The 19,511-nt window shown below is 50.1% G+C and overlaps 1 protein-coding gene across 4 annotated transcripts in view; it reads right to left on the bottom strand.

Annotated features, from left to right (window-relative positions):
• ITSN2 (intersectin 2) overlaps positions 1-19,511 on the bottom strand; it is a 1,355,209-nt gene that overhangs the window by 397,494 nt on the left and 938,204 nt on the right. For all 4 annotated transcript variants that reach the window (XM_086926255.1, XM_086926257.1, XM_086926256.1 and 1 more), the window contains one exon: positions 12,366-12,430. In XM_086926255.1, the coding sequence (XP_086782381.1) occupies positions 12,366-12,430 (65 nt within the window). The remainder of the gene's footprint in view (positions 1-12,365; positions 12,431-19,511) is intronic.

Below are 19,511 nucleotides of genomic sequence, written 5' to 3'. Positions count from 1 at the left end.
GGTAAACAACACTCAATCCTTTATAAGTTGATATGATATGTTTATTTCATTGCCAATCACTACTGTCAAGACCTCATCTTTAGCTTTGCCTGATGTAACACAGGAGAGAAGGGAGTAGGCCAAGTAGAAGGCATGCTATATGGCTGAGATTAACCACCGTTTGCACTTAATCGTGCCGATACACCAGCCCCTGTGGCTATTCTTCTTTAAAATGTTCCAAGACAGAATCAGCTTTTTGCCACTGAAAGGCCTAGCCTCGACAGAGGCTTGTACGTCTTCGCAGAATCCTTAAGAATGCATTCAAGCATGGTGCTGGAGCAGCAAAATCGTGTCAACAGCACTTTTGAGATAATTAGTAGTAAGGCCAGCACAAATCACATATTTGACTGCATCTTGACCATCCTTAATGGTTTGAACCAGTGAGGCCCTAGGGTCTTCTGGAATCACCTGCAAGATCCCACTAGCTATCCCCCAATAAACAGAAAGTACTGGCTGATCTCAATGCCAGGGCGGCAATAGAGAATATTTGTTTTTTTAATGCCTCAATCCTCTTAGACTCCTTATCCAGGTAAGTAGTGGGCAATGAACTGGAGTTCACCTTGCTGGTTGGAGCCTGAATAGTCTCTCTAGAGTAGGACGCTTAGTCAGAAAATCCGGGTCGCCAGGCACCCATTTGTGACGACTGGACACTTGCCTATACACAAGTTGGCAAGAACAGGGATTTGACAAAGGTGGCCGTTAAGGTGTCAGTGAGGGCCTAATTGAAACGGGCCAGGGATGGCCCAGGTTGTAAGATTTCTATAAGGAATTTGTCTTAACCACATCGCTGCATGAGAGATTCCTCTGCTGTGCTGGACAGCAAAAAAAACAGGTGTGGTCATGACGAGCTCAGCTAGTCATGAGCATAGGAACACTGTACTGCATGATGAGCTGAGCTCGTCATGAGCACCGAAGGGGTTAACCTCAACTGAGGTCAGTTGTAGGCCCAAGATCTAAGTTGCCCATTGAATTACCACTGCAAATGATGCCCTCTCGTCCGCTGAAGGCCCAATAACTATGTATCGGTGGTAGTATCGGGCGACAGTCCTCTTGTAGATCTAAGTAAAAATTGTTATCATCATAATAATGGGGTAAATCATCCCCCATCTCACCATCATCATATTTGGATGGTGGCAAGCTTGGATCAGGATCGAGCCAAAAACGTATTAGAGCCTATAAGCACGCATCCGCCATAGTATGGGCATTGGATTGGAATCAGGCTGTAAGGTACTGGATGTTCTTTAGTAATTTTGCAGCGCAACATCAGGATCATGATAATGTTGGTTCCGAGTGAGGCATTGGAGCCAGCACCAGAGACTCCTCTGGCACGACTGGTACTGGGAAAGAGGGACAAATGCAGGCTGTGGAGCCAGGTTGAAAGTCTGTACTGGAGCCGGTATGGAGTCAGTAATGGGTCCTAAGGGTCCAGACAGTGCAGATGACAGATCAGCCAACGGTAACTAAACTAGGAACCGCAGAGGATCCTTGAGACCTAAAGGTACGCCAGAGGTAGCCGGAAAAATGCCAAATGTCTGCAGCAGGCTTTCCCAACAAGTAGATCATGAGCTACTGGTAGCTCACCAGCAACCTGTAAGTAGCTCTCCTGTATGCATCCCAACCTATAAAATTTGAAAGCTTTTGCTTAGATTAGTAATTTAATGTATACCAAAAAACAAAGTATATATTTGAGACAAAAAATACGTGCATTTGCAGAACTCATAAGATGATGTTTGGAGAAAAATGGTTGTATTTCCAAAATATATTTCGATCTGATATTTGAGTGATAAATCAGGTGGCATTGGAGGGCATTGCAACTATAGGTGCTGTGTACCACCAATGTTGAGGTCTTCCAAACTGAAAGCAATTTTTACATCAGTGCTGGAAACCAAGTCTGGTGCAATGAGATGATCACAGCCAGTAATCTTGCATGGGGTGACTGCTAGTAGAAAATTGTTTGATGTGGTCACAACTACAACAATAATAATATGAGTAGATCTGGATGATTTTCATTGAACATAAGTTGCACTTATTATAGAAAAGGATGGAGACCTCTGGTCTACAGCCTGGCATCCTTAAACTCTTATACTTGCTACAGTGTCCCAGATAGCCAAGGGAATTTGGAGCACACCAGGAACAAATGAGGAATCAGCTCTGCAACCGGCGATCTTGAGAAAGACCGACTGACACTGTTATGCCTTATCTTTGTATAAAGAATGACAGGATGGGGATTGAACCTTATGCTTCCGTTTGGAATTAAATTTTGACGTACCAAAGGACTTCAACCACAAAGTTGATCTCTCACAGAAATTACCTCGGAAGTGGGAGTCAATCTATGTCCTTGACGCACAAGTTACTTACCTTCGGTAACGATATGTCTGTAAGAAACAGTACTTAGTATTAGATTCCATACCTTAGAATATCCCCAGGCTTCAGACTGGATCCGGAAAGTTTTGCGTAGCGGTACCCTTGCGCGTCGGTAGGCGTCGTCTGCGGCTCCGCGTCCGTCGTCAGCACCGGGATGACGTCACCGGAGTACTTAGACGCCGCCCTTGCGCGCTGACGTCAGTTCTTATACACAGCTTTTCCGCGCCAGAAACGCAGAGCCATGATAAAAACCAACACTGGTTCCATGAAACTAGGGCCCTGAAAGGGGATGACCTTTACCCTAGATATATGTTCACAGAACGAGGAGGATGGGTGGGGCAGTAAGGAATTGAATACTAACTACTGTTTCTTACAGATATATCGTTACCGAAGGTAAGTAACTTGTGCATCTGAAAGAAACAGGTTAGTATTAGATTCCTTACCTTAGAATACATACCCCAGCAATACCAACCCCGGAGGTGGGTCTGCGAACCAATAATCCCACCAGAAAGTCCTGGAGGACTGAACGGTCAAAGAAGCCATCCCTCCGGACTTGGCTGTCCAGGCAGTAGTGTCTTGCGAACGTGTGCAGCGAGGCCCACGTAGCTGCCTGACAGATGTCCTGCCAGGGGGCTCCCTGGCCCAGGACAGTAGTAGCCGCTGTGGCCCGAGTGGAATGGGCCCTCAGCCCAACAGGAGGCTCCTTCTTAGCTAAAGAGTAGCATGCCTTGATGCACAACACGACCCACCGAGAGATGGTCCGTTTGTGCACCGCCCGTCCCTTCTTAGCGCCCACGTAACCAACAAAGAGTTGGTCATCCACCCGGAACTGGCGTGTGCGATCCAGATAGTATGAGAGCGCACGTTTTGGGTCCAGACGGTGGAGCCGCTCTTCCTCTTTAGAGAAATGCGGAGGCGGAAAGAAGGTGGGCAAGGTGATGGACTGCCCGATGTGGAAGGCTGTGACTACCTTGGGCAGGAAAGAGGGTCTCGTCCGCAACACAACCTTGTCCGGATGGACAGAAAGGAAAGGAGGCTTGGAGGAAAGAGCCTGGAGCTCAATCACTCTCCTGGCAGAGGTGATGGCAACCAGGAAAGCAGTCTTAAGTGTAAGAAGACGAGAGGACAGTTATGAAGCGGCTCAAAAGGAGCGCACATCAGGTAGGATAGAACCAGGTTCAAGTCTCACTGGGGTATCACGAAAGGAACAGGGGGAAACATATGAGTGATGCCCTTCAAGAACCTATTTACAATCGGGGACTTGAACAAAGAAGGCTGATCAGGTAGCCTTAAGAAGGCGTAAAGGGCAGAAAGGTAGCCCTTGACAGTGCCCAGAGCAGAGCCCTGCTGGGCAAGAGAAAGAAGGAAGAGAAGAACCTCAGAAAGGGGGGCAGAGAGTGGATCCACAGCCTTTGCTGTGCACCATGCCACAAATCTGTTCCACCTGCAGGCGTATACCGACTTTGTGGAGGGACGCCTGGCTGCCAGAATCACATTACAAACTTCAGGAGGCAAGTCAAAGGGCCTCAACTGTCGCCGCTCAATCTCCAAGCATGGAGGTGGGGACTGGACAGGTTCGGGTGGAGGACCGTCCCCTGCTGCTGCGACAGAAGGTCCTCCTGAAGAGGCAGACGAATCGGGGGATCGACAGACATGCTGAGTAGCTCGGGATACCAGTATCTTCGTGCTCAGTCCGGAGCCACAAGGATAACTTGGGCCCGGTCGCATCTGATCTTCTTCAGCACTCTGGGCAGAAGTGGTGGCGGAAAGGAGTACAACAGACCGCAGCTCCACTCGCGACGAAAAGCGTCTCCGAGCGAGTGCCGCCTTGGAAATTCCAATGAGCAGAACTGATTACATTGCGCGTTCTCTTCTGTGGCGAATAGATCTAACCAAGGCTCTCCCCACTGCTGAAAGAGGCTGTGCGCCACGTCCGAGTTCAGAAGCCATTCGTGATCCATCATGCACCGACGGCTGAGTTTGTCCGCCCTGGCTTTCAGGGAACCTGCCAGGTGTTGAACCACCAGGGTCACGCCCTGATGTTCCAGCCACTAATAGAAGCGCAGAGCCTCCTGGCATAGGGTCCACGACCCCACCCCAACCTGTTTGTTGCAGTACCACATGGCGGTGGTGTTGTCCGTGAACACCTGCACTACACTCCCCTGGACAGAGGGGAGGAATGCCTTCAGTGCAAGCCGGATCGCCCGCAGCTCCAGAAGGTTGATGTGGAGCAGGGACTCCGCCGGAGACCAGAGGCCTCTGATCTCCGCCTCTCCCATGGGGCCCCTCCAGCCCTGGAGGGACGCGTCCGTCACAACCACGTGCTCCGGTTGGGGAAGGGAGAGGGATCTGCCGCTGACCCAATCGCGGTCCGTGAGACACCAGTGCAACTGCCTCGCAGTGCCCTCTGAGATCAATGGGAACAACGTTTCCACGAGGTGATCCTGCCCTCGCCTGAGACCATGAAGTGTAACTTAGCACTCATACATATACGCCAATAAGATACAAATCGTATGTATAAAAACGCATGTTTAATCATTAACAGTGCAAAGTAAAACAAATTAAAAAACTAACCTATTTATTTAAATATAGGAGTGGAATATACAGGGCTGGACCCTGTATGGTCCTGATGAAAAGCTTGGGGAGCTGGAAACATGTCGACCACAGAACACTGATCTAGCCCAAATTTAAGGTTAGATAACAGTGTCACCCCATTTTAGTATACCAAACTAGGAGCAGAATAAATTGTTGAGGCCCACTAGCACGGTATTTTTAATCACACACCCACTCCACCACCACAACACTACACCACACATAGCCTTTCACAAATATAGTGCTCCTGCGTAGTCCGCTAGTCGCAGCACGCCCCTTTTCGTAGAGAACTGGGATGGCCCCAATGATGAAGCATGTCACCGTGGGGAAACCCCGGTGAGTGAGGGGACTCTAGAAAGAAATTTTTCTTTCTCAATTTGGTAGAAACTGACAAAATGTGGCAGTAACCATACACACAAACTAGGTCTGTGAACCCATCACAGTGGGTTCCTGTTTTTCTTCCCTCTGAGATCAAGACATGGTCGGACAAGTTGCCCTGATGCTGGGCCCACTGAAACTTCAGGACCCACTGCAGAGCCCGCATCCGCCACCTGGCGTGATGCATCAGAAGGATGCAGGAGTCCATCAGCCCCAGAAGCTGCAGCGTCAACCTGACCGAGACTCGAGATAACAGCTGAAAGATCGGAATCAGAGCCCGAATATCCCGAACGTGCTGTTCGGGAGGATAAACCAGAAACTGCGCTGAGTCTAGAACCGCTCCGATGAAGAGGAGCTTCTGAGAGGGACACAGGTGTGACTTCGGCACATTGATGGAGAACCCCAGCCGGTGCAAGAGTTCGGCCGTAGTCTGGTGGTGGCTGACTACTGCCTGGGGCGAGCCCGCCTTCAACAACCAGTCGTCGAGGTAGGGGAAGACTGAAACCCCTAACTTGCGCAGATAAGCTGCGACCACCGCCATCACTTTCGTGAACACCCGTGGGGTGCTGGTAAGACCGAAGGGGAGCACGGTAAACTGAAAGTGCTCGTGGCCTACCGTAAACCGCAGGTAACGCCGGTGAGCCGGCAGGACGGGGATGTGAAAATAAGCGTCCTGCAAGTCCAACGCTACCATCCAGTCTCCCAGGTCCAGGGCAGCTAAGACCTGAGCCAAAGTCGGCATCTTGAACTTCTCCTTCTGGAGGAAGCCGTTGACGTTCCGCAGGTCCAAGATAGGGCGTAGGCCCCCTTTGCCCTTCTTCGGTACCAGAAAGTAGTTGGAGTAACAACCACACCCTACTTCTGGCGCAGGAACGAGCTCGATGGCCTCCTTTGCCAAGAGGGCCGTAACTTCCTCTTGTAGAAGTGTCAAGTGATCCCCCGACACGCGGTGGTACTGCGGTGGCATGGCTGGATTGGTCGCCTCGAAGGGGAGGGAGTAGCCCCTTCGGACGATTTGCAGCACCCACCTGTCCGATGTGATAGTGTGCCAGTGGAGGTGGTGATGGCAAACCCTGCCCCCCCACTGGCGTCACATGGGCCTGAAAGCTCGGACTAGGAGGGTTTTGAGGCGGATGCTGCAGGGGTAGGTGTGGACTGGCCTCGCCGTTGTCCTCGACCGCTGCCACGGCGGTTTCCACGCCCGCTACCGCGCTGGATGGTAGTCTGCAACCCGTAGCTGGCAGGACGTGTGTCCTTGGCCACGAAAGGTGCGAAAAGCAGCCGTTTGCTGGCGCGGGCCGAGAGGCCCAAGGACTTGGCCGTAGCCCTGGAGTCCTTAAAGCGCTCAAGCGCATGGTCTGCCTTGTCGCCAAAGAGGCGATGGGCTTCAAACGGCATGTCCATAAGGGTGTTTTGGACATCAGCCGAAAAGTTGGCGGACCTCAACCAGGCGTGGCGACGAATCGCCACTGTCATTGCCATCGCTCTGCCCAGTGAGTCCGTGGTATCCAGCCCACACTGGATGGAATACCGTGCCACATCTCGACCCTCCGCAAAGGTTGGGCGAGTTTAGTCCGGGCCTCCTCCGGACATTGTGGCAGCACGTCCGCGACCGTGTCCCACAGAGAGTGGGTGTAACGGCCCAAGAGGCATGCGGTGTTGACTGACCGCAACCCCAAACTCAGGGAGGAGAATAGCTTTTTTCCGTATTTCTCATACCTCTTGGATTCCCTATCGGGGGAGCCGTCGGGAAAGCGGTCTGGGAGTTAGAGGCCTGGATGACCAGACTCTCGGGGGTGGGGTGGGTGGACAGGAAGCAAGGGACGCCTGGAGCCGGGCGGTGGCACCTGGCCACGTTCCTATCTACAGGCGGGCCTGTAGCGGGCTTGGACCAAGTGCCCAGAAGAACGTCTGACAAGGCCTCATTAAACGGCAGCAGAGGCTTGGCCGAGCTTGCCTGCGGTTTAAGGACCTCAGTGAGGAGGTTAGTCCTCATGGCAGCGACGGGGAGCTCAAGGCCCAAAGCCTTAGCAGCCCGCGTCAGCACCACACTATAGGCAGCCCCCTCCTCCGTAGCCACGGTAGGAGGGGAGACAAAACCAGTGTTGGGCGAAGTGTCCAGACCACTGGACTCCCCAAGCTCACTTGTTCAGTCCTGAGAAGACTGGCACTCAAGTGCCAGAGGGTCGTCGGACCCCTCCCAATCCCCTGGTACTCAGGTTCAAAGGATGGGGCTGGGTCGTAGAAGTAGAAATCTCCTAGCAGCGGCGGAGACGGCGCCGCTCCAACACCAAACCCGAATCGAGGGTAGGACCGGGGACGGCGTCGTCCTGGGACGGCGCCAGGGGCAACACCCTGGGGGGCCGGCGCCGGCGAGGTCGTAAGGTCGACTGGCGACGACCCGGGTCCGAAGCTGGACCCGCGGGGCCCTGCGGCGTCGGGACCAAAGTCGCTGACGGCGTCGGATCCGAAGCACCCAGCCCGCGTGGGGACCCAGTCGGGACCGCTGGGCCCGAAGGCGCCGCGGAACCCGACGGAGGAGTGTGTGACATCATGGCCACGAGGAAGGCCTCGATCTCCTCCGGCGTCCCGTTCTGCCCAGGGACCGGCAGGTGTGGAGCAGGTCGCGACGCCTGCGGCTCTGGTGGAGATTGGGAAGTAGAGGCCTGGATAACCAGGCTCTCGGGGGTGGGGTGGGTGGACAAGAAACTAGGGTCGCCCGGGGCTGGGCAGTGGCACCTAGCGACGCTCTTATCTACGGGGGACCTGTAGTGGGCCTGGACCAAGGGCCCAATAGGACGTCCTTGAGAGCCTCATTAAACGGCACTAGAGGCTCTGGCGAGCTTACCTGCGGTTTAAGGACCTCTGTGAGGATGTAAGACCTCACTGTTGCGACGGGGAGCTCAAGAGCCAAGATGTTGGCTGCCCTCATCAGCGCCACACTATAGGCAGCTCCCTCCTCCGTAGCCACGGTAGGAGGGGAGACAAAACCAGTGTCTGGGGAGGTATCCAGGCCACTGGCTTCCCCTAGTTCCTGTGTCCAGTCCTGATATGACTGGCACTCACGTGCCAGGGGGTCCTCAGACCCCCCCCCCCCCCCAGTCTCCCTCGTCGTCCCTCGTCGTCCATGTCCTGAAATTCAGGGATAAAGGATGGACCCAGATCCTCGAAGAATTCTCCTTCGGCCGGCGCCGAATGCGGCGTCGAGCGACTCTGCTCTGACGCTGGATCCGGACCGAGGGGTGGACCAGAGACGGCGGCGTCGGGGGCCGACGCCGTGGATGCACCCTAGGGGCCGACGCCAGCAGGGTCGTAAGGTCGACCAGCGGCGACCCGGATCCGATGGGGCCCTGAGACGTCGGGACCGAAGTCACCGACGGCGCCGGAGCCGAAGCACCCGGCCCGCTTGGGATCCGAGTTGGGCCGCTTGGCCCGAAGGCACCGCGGAAAAAGACGGAGGAGAGAACGCCCTCATGGCCATGAGGAAGGCATCGATATCCTCCGGCGTCGCGTTTTGCCCAGGGACCGGCGGGTATGGAGCAGGCCGCGAAACCTGCGGCGGAGCCACGTGGGCGGTGTCGCCTGAACCCACGGCCGCGTCGCGCGAGCGTCGGGGGGGGGGGGGGGGTGGGGGGAGTCAGAAGAGCGATGTCGCCTCTTCGACTTCTTGTGCCTCTTACCTGAGGACTTCGAGCCCGAAGACTGATGACGAATCCCGGAACTGTGATGACTCCGGCCCGCGACCGGTCCCTCGGCCTCCTCGCGGACCGGGACCTCAAGCGGCGCGGGGCTGACTGCCGGAGCTCGAGTCGTTGCGGGACCGCTCCCGTATAGCTTTGGACGTCAGGGCCGGGCAGTCAGAGCCGGACTTGTCGTCGTGGTCGGGGCCCAGGCAGTGAAGGCACCGGCGATGGGGGTCGGTAACCGACATTAGTCGGTTGCAGTCGACGCAGGGTTTGAACCCGGGCATCCCTACTGGCACAGTCAGAGACGATGAGACTTCGAAATATGATCAAAAAGGATCGAAAAAGTTAGTCAAAAATTGACTACGGTACAACTTTTTCCAGAACGGCGCTTGCAGGCGCGGAAAAAAGAAGAACTGACGTCAGCGCGCAAGGTCGGCGTCTAAGTACTACGGCGACGTCATCACGGCGCCGAAGACGGACGCGGAGCCGCAGACGACGCCTACCGACGCGCAAAGATACTGCTACGCAAAAGTTTCCAGATCCAGTCTGACGCCTGGAGATATTCTAAGGTAAGGAATCTAATACTAACCTGTTTCTTTCAGATTAGGATCTACATGAGACCCAAAACTTCCTTTTGTATTCAGCAACATATAGCTTTGCTTCTTGGTCCCAGATGTCTTTTGGTTAAATGAGGGCACACTTGTTGCACATACTCAAGTTGTGTACCGAGACCAAACACAAGAGAAACAGCTCATGTGGGTCCATGACAGAAATCTGTCTTCTACAGTTGGGCCATGGTGTGAAACCTCTTAAGAGGGAATAATGTTCTCTAGCACACTAGATTTTTCTGTTTTAGGACTCGTTGGAAGGCTAACTAAATTGGGAGCAGAGCTCTTGATCTTCATCAAAAGTCTCAGTAAGGCCAGAACTGATAAAAGTGCATAGGATTGGCACAAAGCTGCACAATGCCATTTAGTGGCACACAGGAGCAATACTAGTGAAAGCTTTCTGGAGCCAATCTAGCACCTGGAAATGTTCTATCATGAGGAATCTGTGGTTAGAAGTATACATCAGTATTTTTGGGAAGTTGGTGAAGAACAGATACAAATTTTATGGGGGGCTTTCAGATTCAGGTCAAAGGGCATCGGAAAAAGGACCTGAGATTAGAGCACAGGGCTGGGGCCTATACATGGTTCCAGGCCATCACTTTCGGAGACAGGAGGAAGCTGCTGTGAAGTCAGATGGTCCTACATATAAGTATAGCAGAACAACTGCTGGAATTAGTTTCCTGATCCAGTCCGGCACCTGTAGAGATTTGAAAGGTGAGGAGTTTATGGTTAGAAGTAGCCATCATAATTCTGACTAGTTCCACAAATGGGAAGTTGCTGTAGCCCATAAGACTATGAATTAAGACTAGGACACTGGGGATGTACTGATGTGGGTCTATATCTATAAAAAGGACATCTACACTACTTAAAGAGAGGACAGAAGCTGCCCTAACCCAGAGGACAAGAGCAAGACCCACTCTAAAGACACTAGAGGAGTTGAGAAAGCTCAAGAGTCTAAAAGGTTGTGAAGTCAACGTGGCCGTAGCTTGACCGCCGGAGGAAGATCCTTCTCCTACCTGGCAGCCAAGACATGGAACTCCCTCCCCATCCACCTTCGGCTAACCCAGGACGACCTCTCCTTCAGGAAGCATCTCAAGACCTGGCTCTGGAGATGTACTGATGTGGGTCTATATCTATAAAAAGGACATCTACACTACTTAAAGAGAGGACAGAAGCTGCCCTAACCCCGAGGACAAGAGCAAGGCTGAGTTGACTGAGACCTGCTCTAAAGACACTAGAGGAGTTGAGAAAGCTCAAGAGCCTAAAAAGTTGTGAAGTCAACGTGGCCGTAGCTTGACCGCCGGAGGAAGATCCTTCTCCTACCTGGCAGCCAAGACATGGAACTCCCTTCCCATCCACCTTCGGCTAACCCAGGACCACCTCTCCTTCAGGAAGCATCTCAAGACCTGGCTCTGGAGATGTAATGATGTGGGTCTATATCTATAAAAAGGACATCTACACTACTTAAAGAGAGGACAGAAGCTGCCCTAACCCCGAGGACAAGAGCAAGGCTGAGTTGACTGAGACCCGCTCTAAAGACACAAGAGGAGTTGAGAAAGCTCAAGAGTCTAAAAAGTTGTGAAGTTAACGTGGCCGTAGCTTGACCGCCGGAGGAAGATCCTTCTCCTACCTGGCAGCCAAGACATGGAACTCCCTCCCCATCCACCTTCGGCTAACCCAGGACCACCTCTCCTTCAGGAAGCATCTCAAGACCTGGCTCTGGAGATGTACTGATGTGGGTCTATATCTATAAAAAGGACGTCTACACTACTTAAAGAGAGGACAGAAGCTGCCCTAACCCCGAGGACAAGAGCAAGGCTGAGTTGACTGAGACCCGCTCTAAAGACACAAGAGGAGTTGAGAAAGCTCAAGAGTCTAAAAAGTTGTGAAGTTAAAGTGGCCGTAGCTTGACCGCCGGAGGAAGATCCTTCTCCTACCTGGCAGCCAAGACATGGAACTCTCTCCCCATCCACCTTCGGCTAACCCAGGACCACCTCTCCTTCAGGAAGCATCTCAAGACCTAGCTCTGGAGATGTACTGATGTGGGTCTATATCTATAAAAAGGACATCTACACGACTTAAAGAGAGGACAGAAGCTGCCCTAACCCCGAGGACAAGAGCAAGGCTGAGTTGACTGAGACCCGCTCTAAAGACACAAGAGGAGTTGAGAAAGCTCAAGAGTCTAAAAAGTTGTGAAGTTAACGTGGCCGTAGCTTGACCGCCGGAGGAAGATCCTTCTCCTACCTGGCAGCCAAGACATGGAACTCCCTCCCCATCCACCTTCGGCTAACCCAGGACCACCTCTCCTTCAGGAAGCATCTCAAGACCTGGCTCTTCAAGCATTAGCGGATCCCCCCCCCCTCCCAGCACCTTGATACCCTTCCGGGTGAGTAGCGCGCTGTACAAATGTCATGATTCATTGATTGATTGATTGACAACTGAATGCGCTGAGCTTCAAGCATATGCTTAGCTGTATCTATTGGTTTGTCTTCAATGTGACTTGGCTTACTTTACAATGTTAGCATCTCAGAAAGAGCACCCCAATCCTATATTTGAGCTTACTTAAATGTGTGTTACATTTTGACATAAACCAATGAATGCACACATGATGAAAACATGTCTTTATGTTTTCAGAATAATTTCGCAAACATGTGAAACATTTCTTTCTGTTCTAAATGGACTGACATGTTATTCTTACCTTCTCCAGGCGCAGAAGAACTTGAAGCAGACTTCTTGTTGACAACTGCATAAACAGACTCTGGTCTGCAGGTAAAAGATGACATTTATTTACCATATTAAAAATAACCTCAAGGAACTTAAGTGAAGATATGCCAGCACATCCCAATGACACAACCTTTACTAGAAAAGATGGAAATACGAATAATGCTGGGGAGTTCAATGAAGAAGAAATTTCATATGCTACATGTGCAAGCCTATTTCTATTCTGGCTATCCAGCTGAACTTTGAAGATAACACTATCAATATAGGAGTCTCAGCAAGCATCTAAAACAATTACTGGGATGAGGCAAAAGGGAAACTACATAAAAGTGGGAACTCTACCCAAAGAAGGCATGGACATTGTAGTGTTTTAAGAACCATAAGGCATTGCAACGGAATGTTTGGCACCCTCAACATACAGAACGTTATTAATCAAACTACTAACGAAACGACTAAGGGCCTGCCAGAAGACATCAATTGTTCATGCTAAAACAGCGGGAGCAAAGCAGTTATCTGGGGTTTAAGCAATTTGTATTCGTAGGTAGGTAGCTTAGCCTTTAAAAATCCAAGGTGCTATTTTTCTTTCTTGAAAAAACAAATATTACCAAAATATAAGTAAAAAAGACAATGCCTAAGAGTTTTTACTGCATCACAAAGGGAATTTTGCTTTCAATTGTTAAAATGACTTGAATTAATATCGTAACTGTTATGCACAAAAAATGTAGCAGCGGACCTTACGATGCCGCACCTAAAACCCAGTTCCAAAAGTTTGTACGTTTCTGTGCAGCCACCCTCGACGTCAGCTGCTAATTGGCGTCGCTGTGTTTTCCAGATCACAGGTAATTTGTTTGGCTTGCGTGGGGGCGCACAGGAAAGGAGTCCAAGAAAAGCTGTCAATTTCGGGTGTATGAAAAAGTTCTTTATTTAATATTATTCATTCTTTTAAAAGCAGTCACAGTGCAATTTGCAACAAAGTCAGCCAACACGTTTCACTCCCTACACAGGAGTTTCTTCGGGGCGAGTAGTATTTAAACCGGTAGCGCGTACACAGATCCTCCAGAGTCGTGAAAAGAGTTTTTCTCAAAAGCTTGAAAGAGTTCCTAGTTATCCTGTTGGTTCAGTAATGCTGTGTACAAATATTTTATTTTCACCTTAAATTGTTCGTGGACCTTAGCAGAACCTCACAGTGCAATTATGTAGGATCCCCTAATGGCGACGTATCACGCTCCGGTGCTTAAGATTCTGGTGAAGGAAGCCGTATCAATTCCTTCTCCCACAGTCAAGTGTTGTTCAAAAGTTGTGAACCTAAAAAGTTTCCTCGTCCGCATCAAAGTAACAGCATGGATGGTCCCAAGGCTGACTTTGTAGCAAATTGCACTGTGACTGCTTTTAAAAGAATGAATATTATTAAATAAAGAACTTTTTCATACACCCGAAATTGACAGTTTTTCTTGGACTCCTTTCCTGTGCGCCCCCACACAAGCCAAACATAATATCGTAACTGTTCTATCACACTAAAGACAAGATGTGACAGGGTGGAGCCTTGTGTGATGTCAGAATGCAATAGTCTGCGTATGCCTACTGTCGCACCCCATCATTTTTTTTTCTTTTAGGCTAATATAGTTAGATTTTCCTACCCACCAGAGTTGGGCATATAGCCATCCTGCTGTGGCAGAATAGAAAATGGACAGGAGAGACATGTGGAGGACAACAGACATGCCAGAGAGCTGACAGGGTTCAGTAGGGCCTTACCCTGTTCCCTAACCTTTCCTATATCAGTACACACACCCCCACCCACACAGAAGCAGTAGGATTTAGAACAAGTTACTCACTTTCAATACTACTCTTTCTGATAAGAGACTTTATTCTAGTTAGATTTTCCTACCCATCAGAGTTGGGCATACAGCCATCCTGCTGTGGTAGAATAGAAAATGGACAGGAGAGACATGTGGAGGACAACAGACATGCCAGAGAACTGACAGGTTTCAGTAGGGCCTTACCCTGTTCCCTAACCTTTCCTATATCAGTACACACACACCCAACCACACAGAAGCAGAAGGATTTAGAACAAGTTACTTACCTTCAATTCTACTCTTTCTGATAAGAGACTTTCCTTTTGATTTCTCCCCAAGTGGCAGACTGGACCCTGGTCAGACTGGATTCTGAAACTTTTCAGCAGTACCTCTGCTCACCAGAAGGTGGTACTTTGCGGCTTGGTACTGCACCGTTTCAATACAGAACTGACATGCAGGGCCTATATAAGCACCACTGCGCTAAAGTCAGCTGCTTTCGAGACAGTTCATGCCTCCAGACGCAGAACCCCAAAAGCAAATTGTAGGCAGTGTTCAGGTTTCTAGACTTGGGATGGTATTAATGGGTAGAGTAAAACCACAGAAGAGAGAGGATGGGCGGGTTGGTGAATAATCTGTACCTGGGTACAATCCCTACCAGAAAGAGTGTTACCGAAGTTAAGTAATTTGTTCTTCTGATAGAGATTTTAGTAACCTCATCACAGACTTCACCATCAACTCCAAGGACTTTAAACTACTCTGTAACCTCAACTCCCACCTCAAGGACTCAATGGACCTGTGCTCCACAGCCACCCTGAACGCATGAATATTATCTGACTCACCCACCTCATCACAGATCATACACACATTGCAGGATATATCCTGGATCCAATCTTCACCACGAGCGACAAGATCACCAACAAGATCACCTACAACCGCACCTCACAGCTCATATGGCCAGACCACTCCATCATAAACTTCGAAACGAAAGTCAAACACACCCACAATCATTAACCTACCCAGCCCAAGCTGCAACAAAGTAACAGTCCATCACCACCCCCTTTTGTACCACAAAGTAACAGAAGCACAATGGCTCAAAGTCCTCAAAACAGACCAAACCAACACCACAAGTTACCTCGACAAGAAAGTCACCAACTTCATCGAATGGATCAAGAACTGCACGGACTCCCTCAGGTCCATCAAACGCAAGAAACAAACTAGCTGATATCCTCAGGACATCTGAAAATCTAAACACTATTGCAAGCAGTGAGAAAACAAATGGAGAACCAGCCACAACACTGACGTCAGAACCACCTGTAAGGTCACACTCAGACGCTACCACCAACTTACGAGAGACACCAGAGGAAGGGCACTAAAGTATGAACAGAGGCGAGCTCCAACAACTGCAAGGAGATCTTCATAATTATCAAAGAATTCACCACTCCTGAGGCCGCAGCCAACACCTTTACCCCTCTACAGGAACTCTGCGACAAGTTATCAAATTTCTTTCAAAGCAAAAGAGAGAAAATCTACAGGAACTATTCTGAACAATCAGGTCCAAAAGATATAATCACCAACATGACCACCACTAACCAAAGGACTGAATAGAAAACGTTCAAAGACACTGCAGCTCTCATAAAAACGGTACACGTCATGGATCCTACAGCATCACGCCTTTACCACATTTACAACATGGGAGGACCACCAATCAGCAGTTTCCTCACCCAACATCAACACCTCCATCAAATCTGCCACTTTCCTAGAAGACTGGAAACATGCAGAAGTCAACGCCATCCTCCAAAAACCACTGGCTGACCGTAGCAAGCAGAGTACCACCTCGAACACCACAAATTACTGGACCAAACTCAATCAGGATTTCAGAGCAACCACAGCACAAAAACAGCTATTACTGTGGTCACAGACTACATCCATGCTATAAAGGACTGGGAAAAAATGCAGCCCTCATTCTACTCTATCTCTCCGTAGCCTTTGAGACAGTCTCCCACCAAACCCCCATCAGAAGACTGCAGGACGTAGGCATCCAAGTACCGGCCCTCAAATGGATAGGATCCTTTCTCACAGAAAGAGCACAGCGAGTCAGGCTACCACCATGCACATCAGAATCCAAGGAGGTGATTGCGCATTCCTTCAGGGTTTATCACTCAGCCCAACCCTGTTCGACATCTATAGGTCCTCGCTTCCCAACATCATTAGATCCAAAAGCATCACCATGATATCCAAAGCTGATGACAGCCAACTTATTCCCTTTCTGACAGACAAGTCCACCACCACCAAAACCAACTACTCCAACTGCATGATCAACGTAGGAGACTGGATGAGATCAACTGCCTGAAACTCAACTCCGAAAAGATTAAAGTGTTGATCTTCAGGAACAAGAACTCTCAAAGTGACTCCACCTTGTGCCCTTCAGAGCTTGAACCAACACCCACTCCAAACAACCAGGCCAGAAACCTAGGAATCATTCTGGATGACAAGCTCAACATGACAATGCAGGACAACGTGGTCAGCTCTTCCTGCTTCAACATTCTTCAAAAAATATTCAAATGGCTCCCCCTGCCCACCAGAGGCACCATCACACAAGCCCTCATCACTAGTAGATTAGACTACTGCAATGCACTGCACTGCCTCCAGACCATCCAGAATGCCACAGTGAGACTCATCCTTAACCTCCAACAACACCCCACACCACACCTCAGATAGTTTCACCAGCTCCCCATCCACAAACACAGCTGATTCAAACTCCTCACGCATGCATACACAGCACTGGACAACATCGAACCCACATACTTGAACATCCGCCTGCACTTCCACCAACCAACTAGACACCTGTGCTCAGCTACACTCTCACTCGCACGCAGCCCCTGCATCCACAAAAGGAGGAGAGGAGGCTGAGAATTCTCCCACGTGGAGGGGCTCCGAATAGACTCAAAACAGAAGTCCTTCAGGACCGAGCAAGAGAAATTACCCTCTCATCCAACCTGATTGTCTAGGCAACAGTGCTTTGTGAACATACGGAGGAACACCCATGTAGCTGCCCAGCAAATGTCAGGGACTTTGTGTACCAACACAGTGGTAGCAGCTTTGTCCCTGGCAGAATGGGCATGCAGTCCTTCTGGAGACTGCTTTTTGGCTAATACATAGTAGATCTTAATGCAGACCACGATCCAGTAGGAGATGTTCTCTTCTGAAAGGTCTATCCATTTTTTTTGCTCCAGATAACCCCACAAAGAGTTGACTGTCCACCTAGCGGATTTGGAACGATCTATGCAGAAGCTCAGAGTTCTCTTGGGGTCCAAGCAATGAAGTCTCTCCTCTTCCTTAGAGGGGAAAGGCAGAACACAGAACAACAGCAGGGTGATGGTTTTTACCGATGTAGAATGGTGTCACAACTTTCATCAGGAAGGGTGCCAGAGTTTACAGAACCAGTTCTTCTGGGATGCAGGAAGTGCCTAGTGGATTGACGAAAAGAACTTGAAACTCTCACACGCTGTGCAGAGGTGATGGCAATGAGGTACACTGTCTTGATAGTAAGGAGCCGCAGAGGAGAGAACAGCATATTAAGGTCAGATTGAGCCAATACGAAACAAAGGGAGAAGAGGGAAATATGTTGCAGCCCTTTTAAATATCAAATCACAACTGGTGACAAACAACAAGGGCCAATCTGGCAACTTTCTGAAGGCAAAAATGGCCGAAAGATAACTCCTCAACTGTGCTCAAAGCAAACCTTTGGTGGACAACTGATCAAATAAATAACAAAATTTCAGATTTGTTGGCCAACAACAGGCATTTACAGTTTTCCTTGATGGACACCTGGCTGCCAAAATGACATCAACCACTTCCAGAGGAAGGTCAAAGGTGTTCAGCTGTCACTGCTCAATCCCCAAGCCTTAAGGTGGAGAGTGTGAAGGCACGGGAGCAGAACCCTACCCCGTAGCTACAACAGCAGGTCTTCTCAGAGGGGCAGACTGATCAGAGGACATGCTCACGACCAGGAGTTCTGGATACCAAACTCCCCATGTCCAATCTAAAGCCATTAGGATGCCCAGCCTGTCCTGATTTTATGGAGAACTCGGGGTAGGAGTGGTATCAGCGGAAGGACATGCAGGAATCTTGAATTCCACTCGAGGCGGAACCTGTCTCTGAGAGACACCCTGGAAACCCCAACTCGCAGAAATACCAACATTGCTCGTACTCTGTAGTGGCAAAAGGATTCAGCCACTGAGCTCCTGATTTGTCGAAGAGACCCTGTGCCACCTGCGGGTGTAACTACCATTTGTGATCTGCCAGGCATCAAAGTCTGAGCTCGTCTGCCCTGGTATTCAATAATACTACCATGTGGTTCACCACTAAGAACATTCCTTAGTGGCCAGCCATTTTCAGAGGTGCAAAGGCCTCCTGACACAGAGTCTGCGACCCCACCCAGCCCAGTCCTGTTTGTTGCAGTACAACATCATGGTGATATTGTCCATGAGCACCTGTACCAATCTTCCCTTGATGGAGGAAAGCAAAGCTTTCAACACCAAGCTGATGGTCCTCAGCTCCAAAAGGTTCCTGTGGAGCAAGGACTCGGATCTACATCTCCCCCAGATGGTTGCCCAAACCCAGAATCCATGCATGGTTCATCATTGTCAGCTCTGGGAGAGGAAGGGAGATGGGTTTGCCATTGACCCAAGTGCGTCCAGTAACCACCACTGCAGATCTTTCGCAAAATCGATGTAGTCCGAGAGGTCCCTTTGAAGTTAGGCCTGCTTGTACTTCAAATCACACTGCAGTGCCCGCAAACACAACCTGGCGTGCTCGACCAGCAGAAGGCAAGAGGCTATCAGTCCCAGCAGCCTCCGAGTCGACCTGACCAAAAGCACAAGTTACTTACCTTCGATAACGATGTATCTGTAAGAAACAGTAGTTAGTATTAGATACCTTACCTTAGAATATCCCCAGGCGTCAGACTGGATCCAGAAAATTTCGGGCAGCAGTACCCCTGCGCGTCGGTAGGTGTCATCTGCGGCTCTGCGTCCGTCGTCGGCGCCGGGATGACGTGGTCGGAGTACTTAGACGCCGCCCTTGCGCGCTGACGTCAGTTCTTATACACATCTTTTCCGAGCCAGAAACGCAGAGCCATGATAAAAACCAACACTGGTGCCATGAAAACAAGGGACCTGAAAGGGGATTGTGAGAAGTTGGCCTGATATATGATGCTCACTAGTTCGAGTGATCACCTTGTATCAGTCCAAACAACCCTTATGGTGATTGGTTGTAAGTCAACCTTATAGACCAGCTATCCTAATGGTAAATGTAAATGTATTTGAGCTTAT

This window comes from Lissotriton vulgaris, chromosome 6 (assembly GCF_964263255.1).
Source record: "Lissotriton vulgaris chromosome 6, aLisVul1.2, whole genome shotgun sequence".
NCBI lineage: Eukaryota > Metazoa > Chordata > Amphibia > Caudata > Salamandridae > Lissotriton > Lissotriton vulgaris.
Note: the sequence above shows the minus strand (reverse complement) of the source record. Positions and strands in the feature narration are given on the sequence as shown.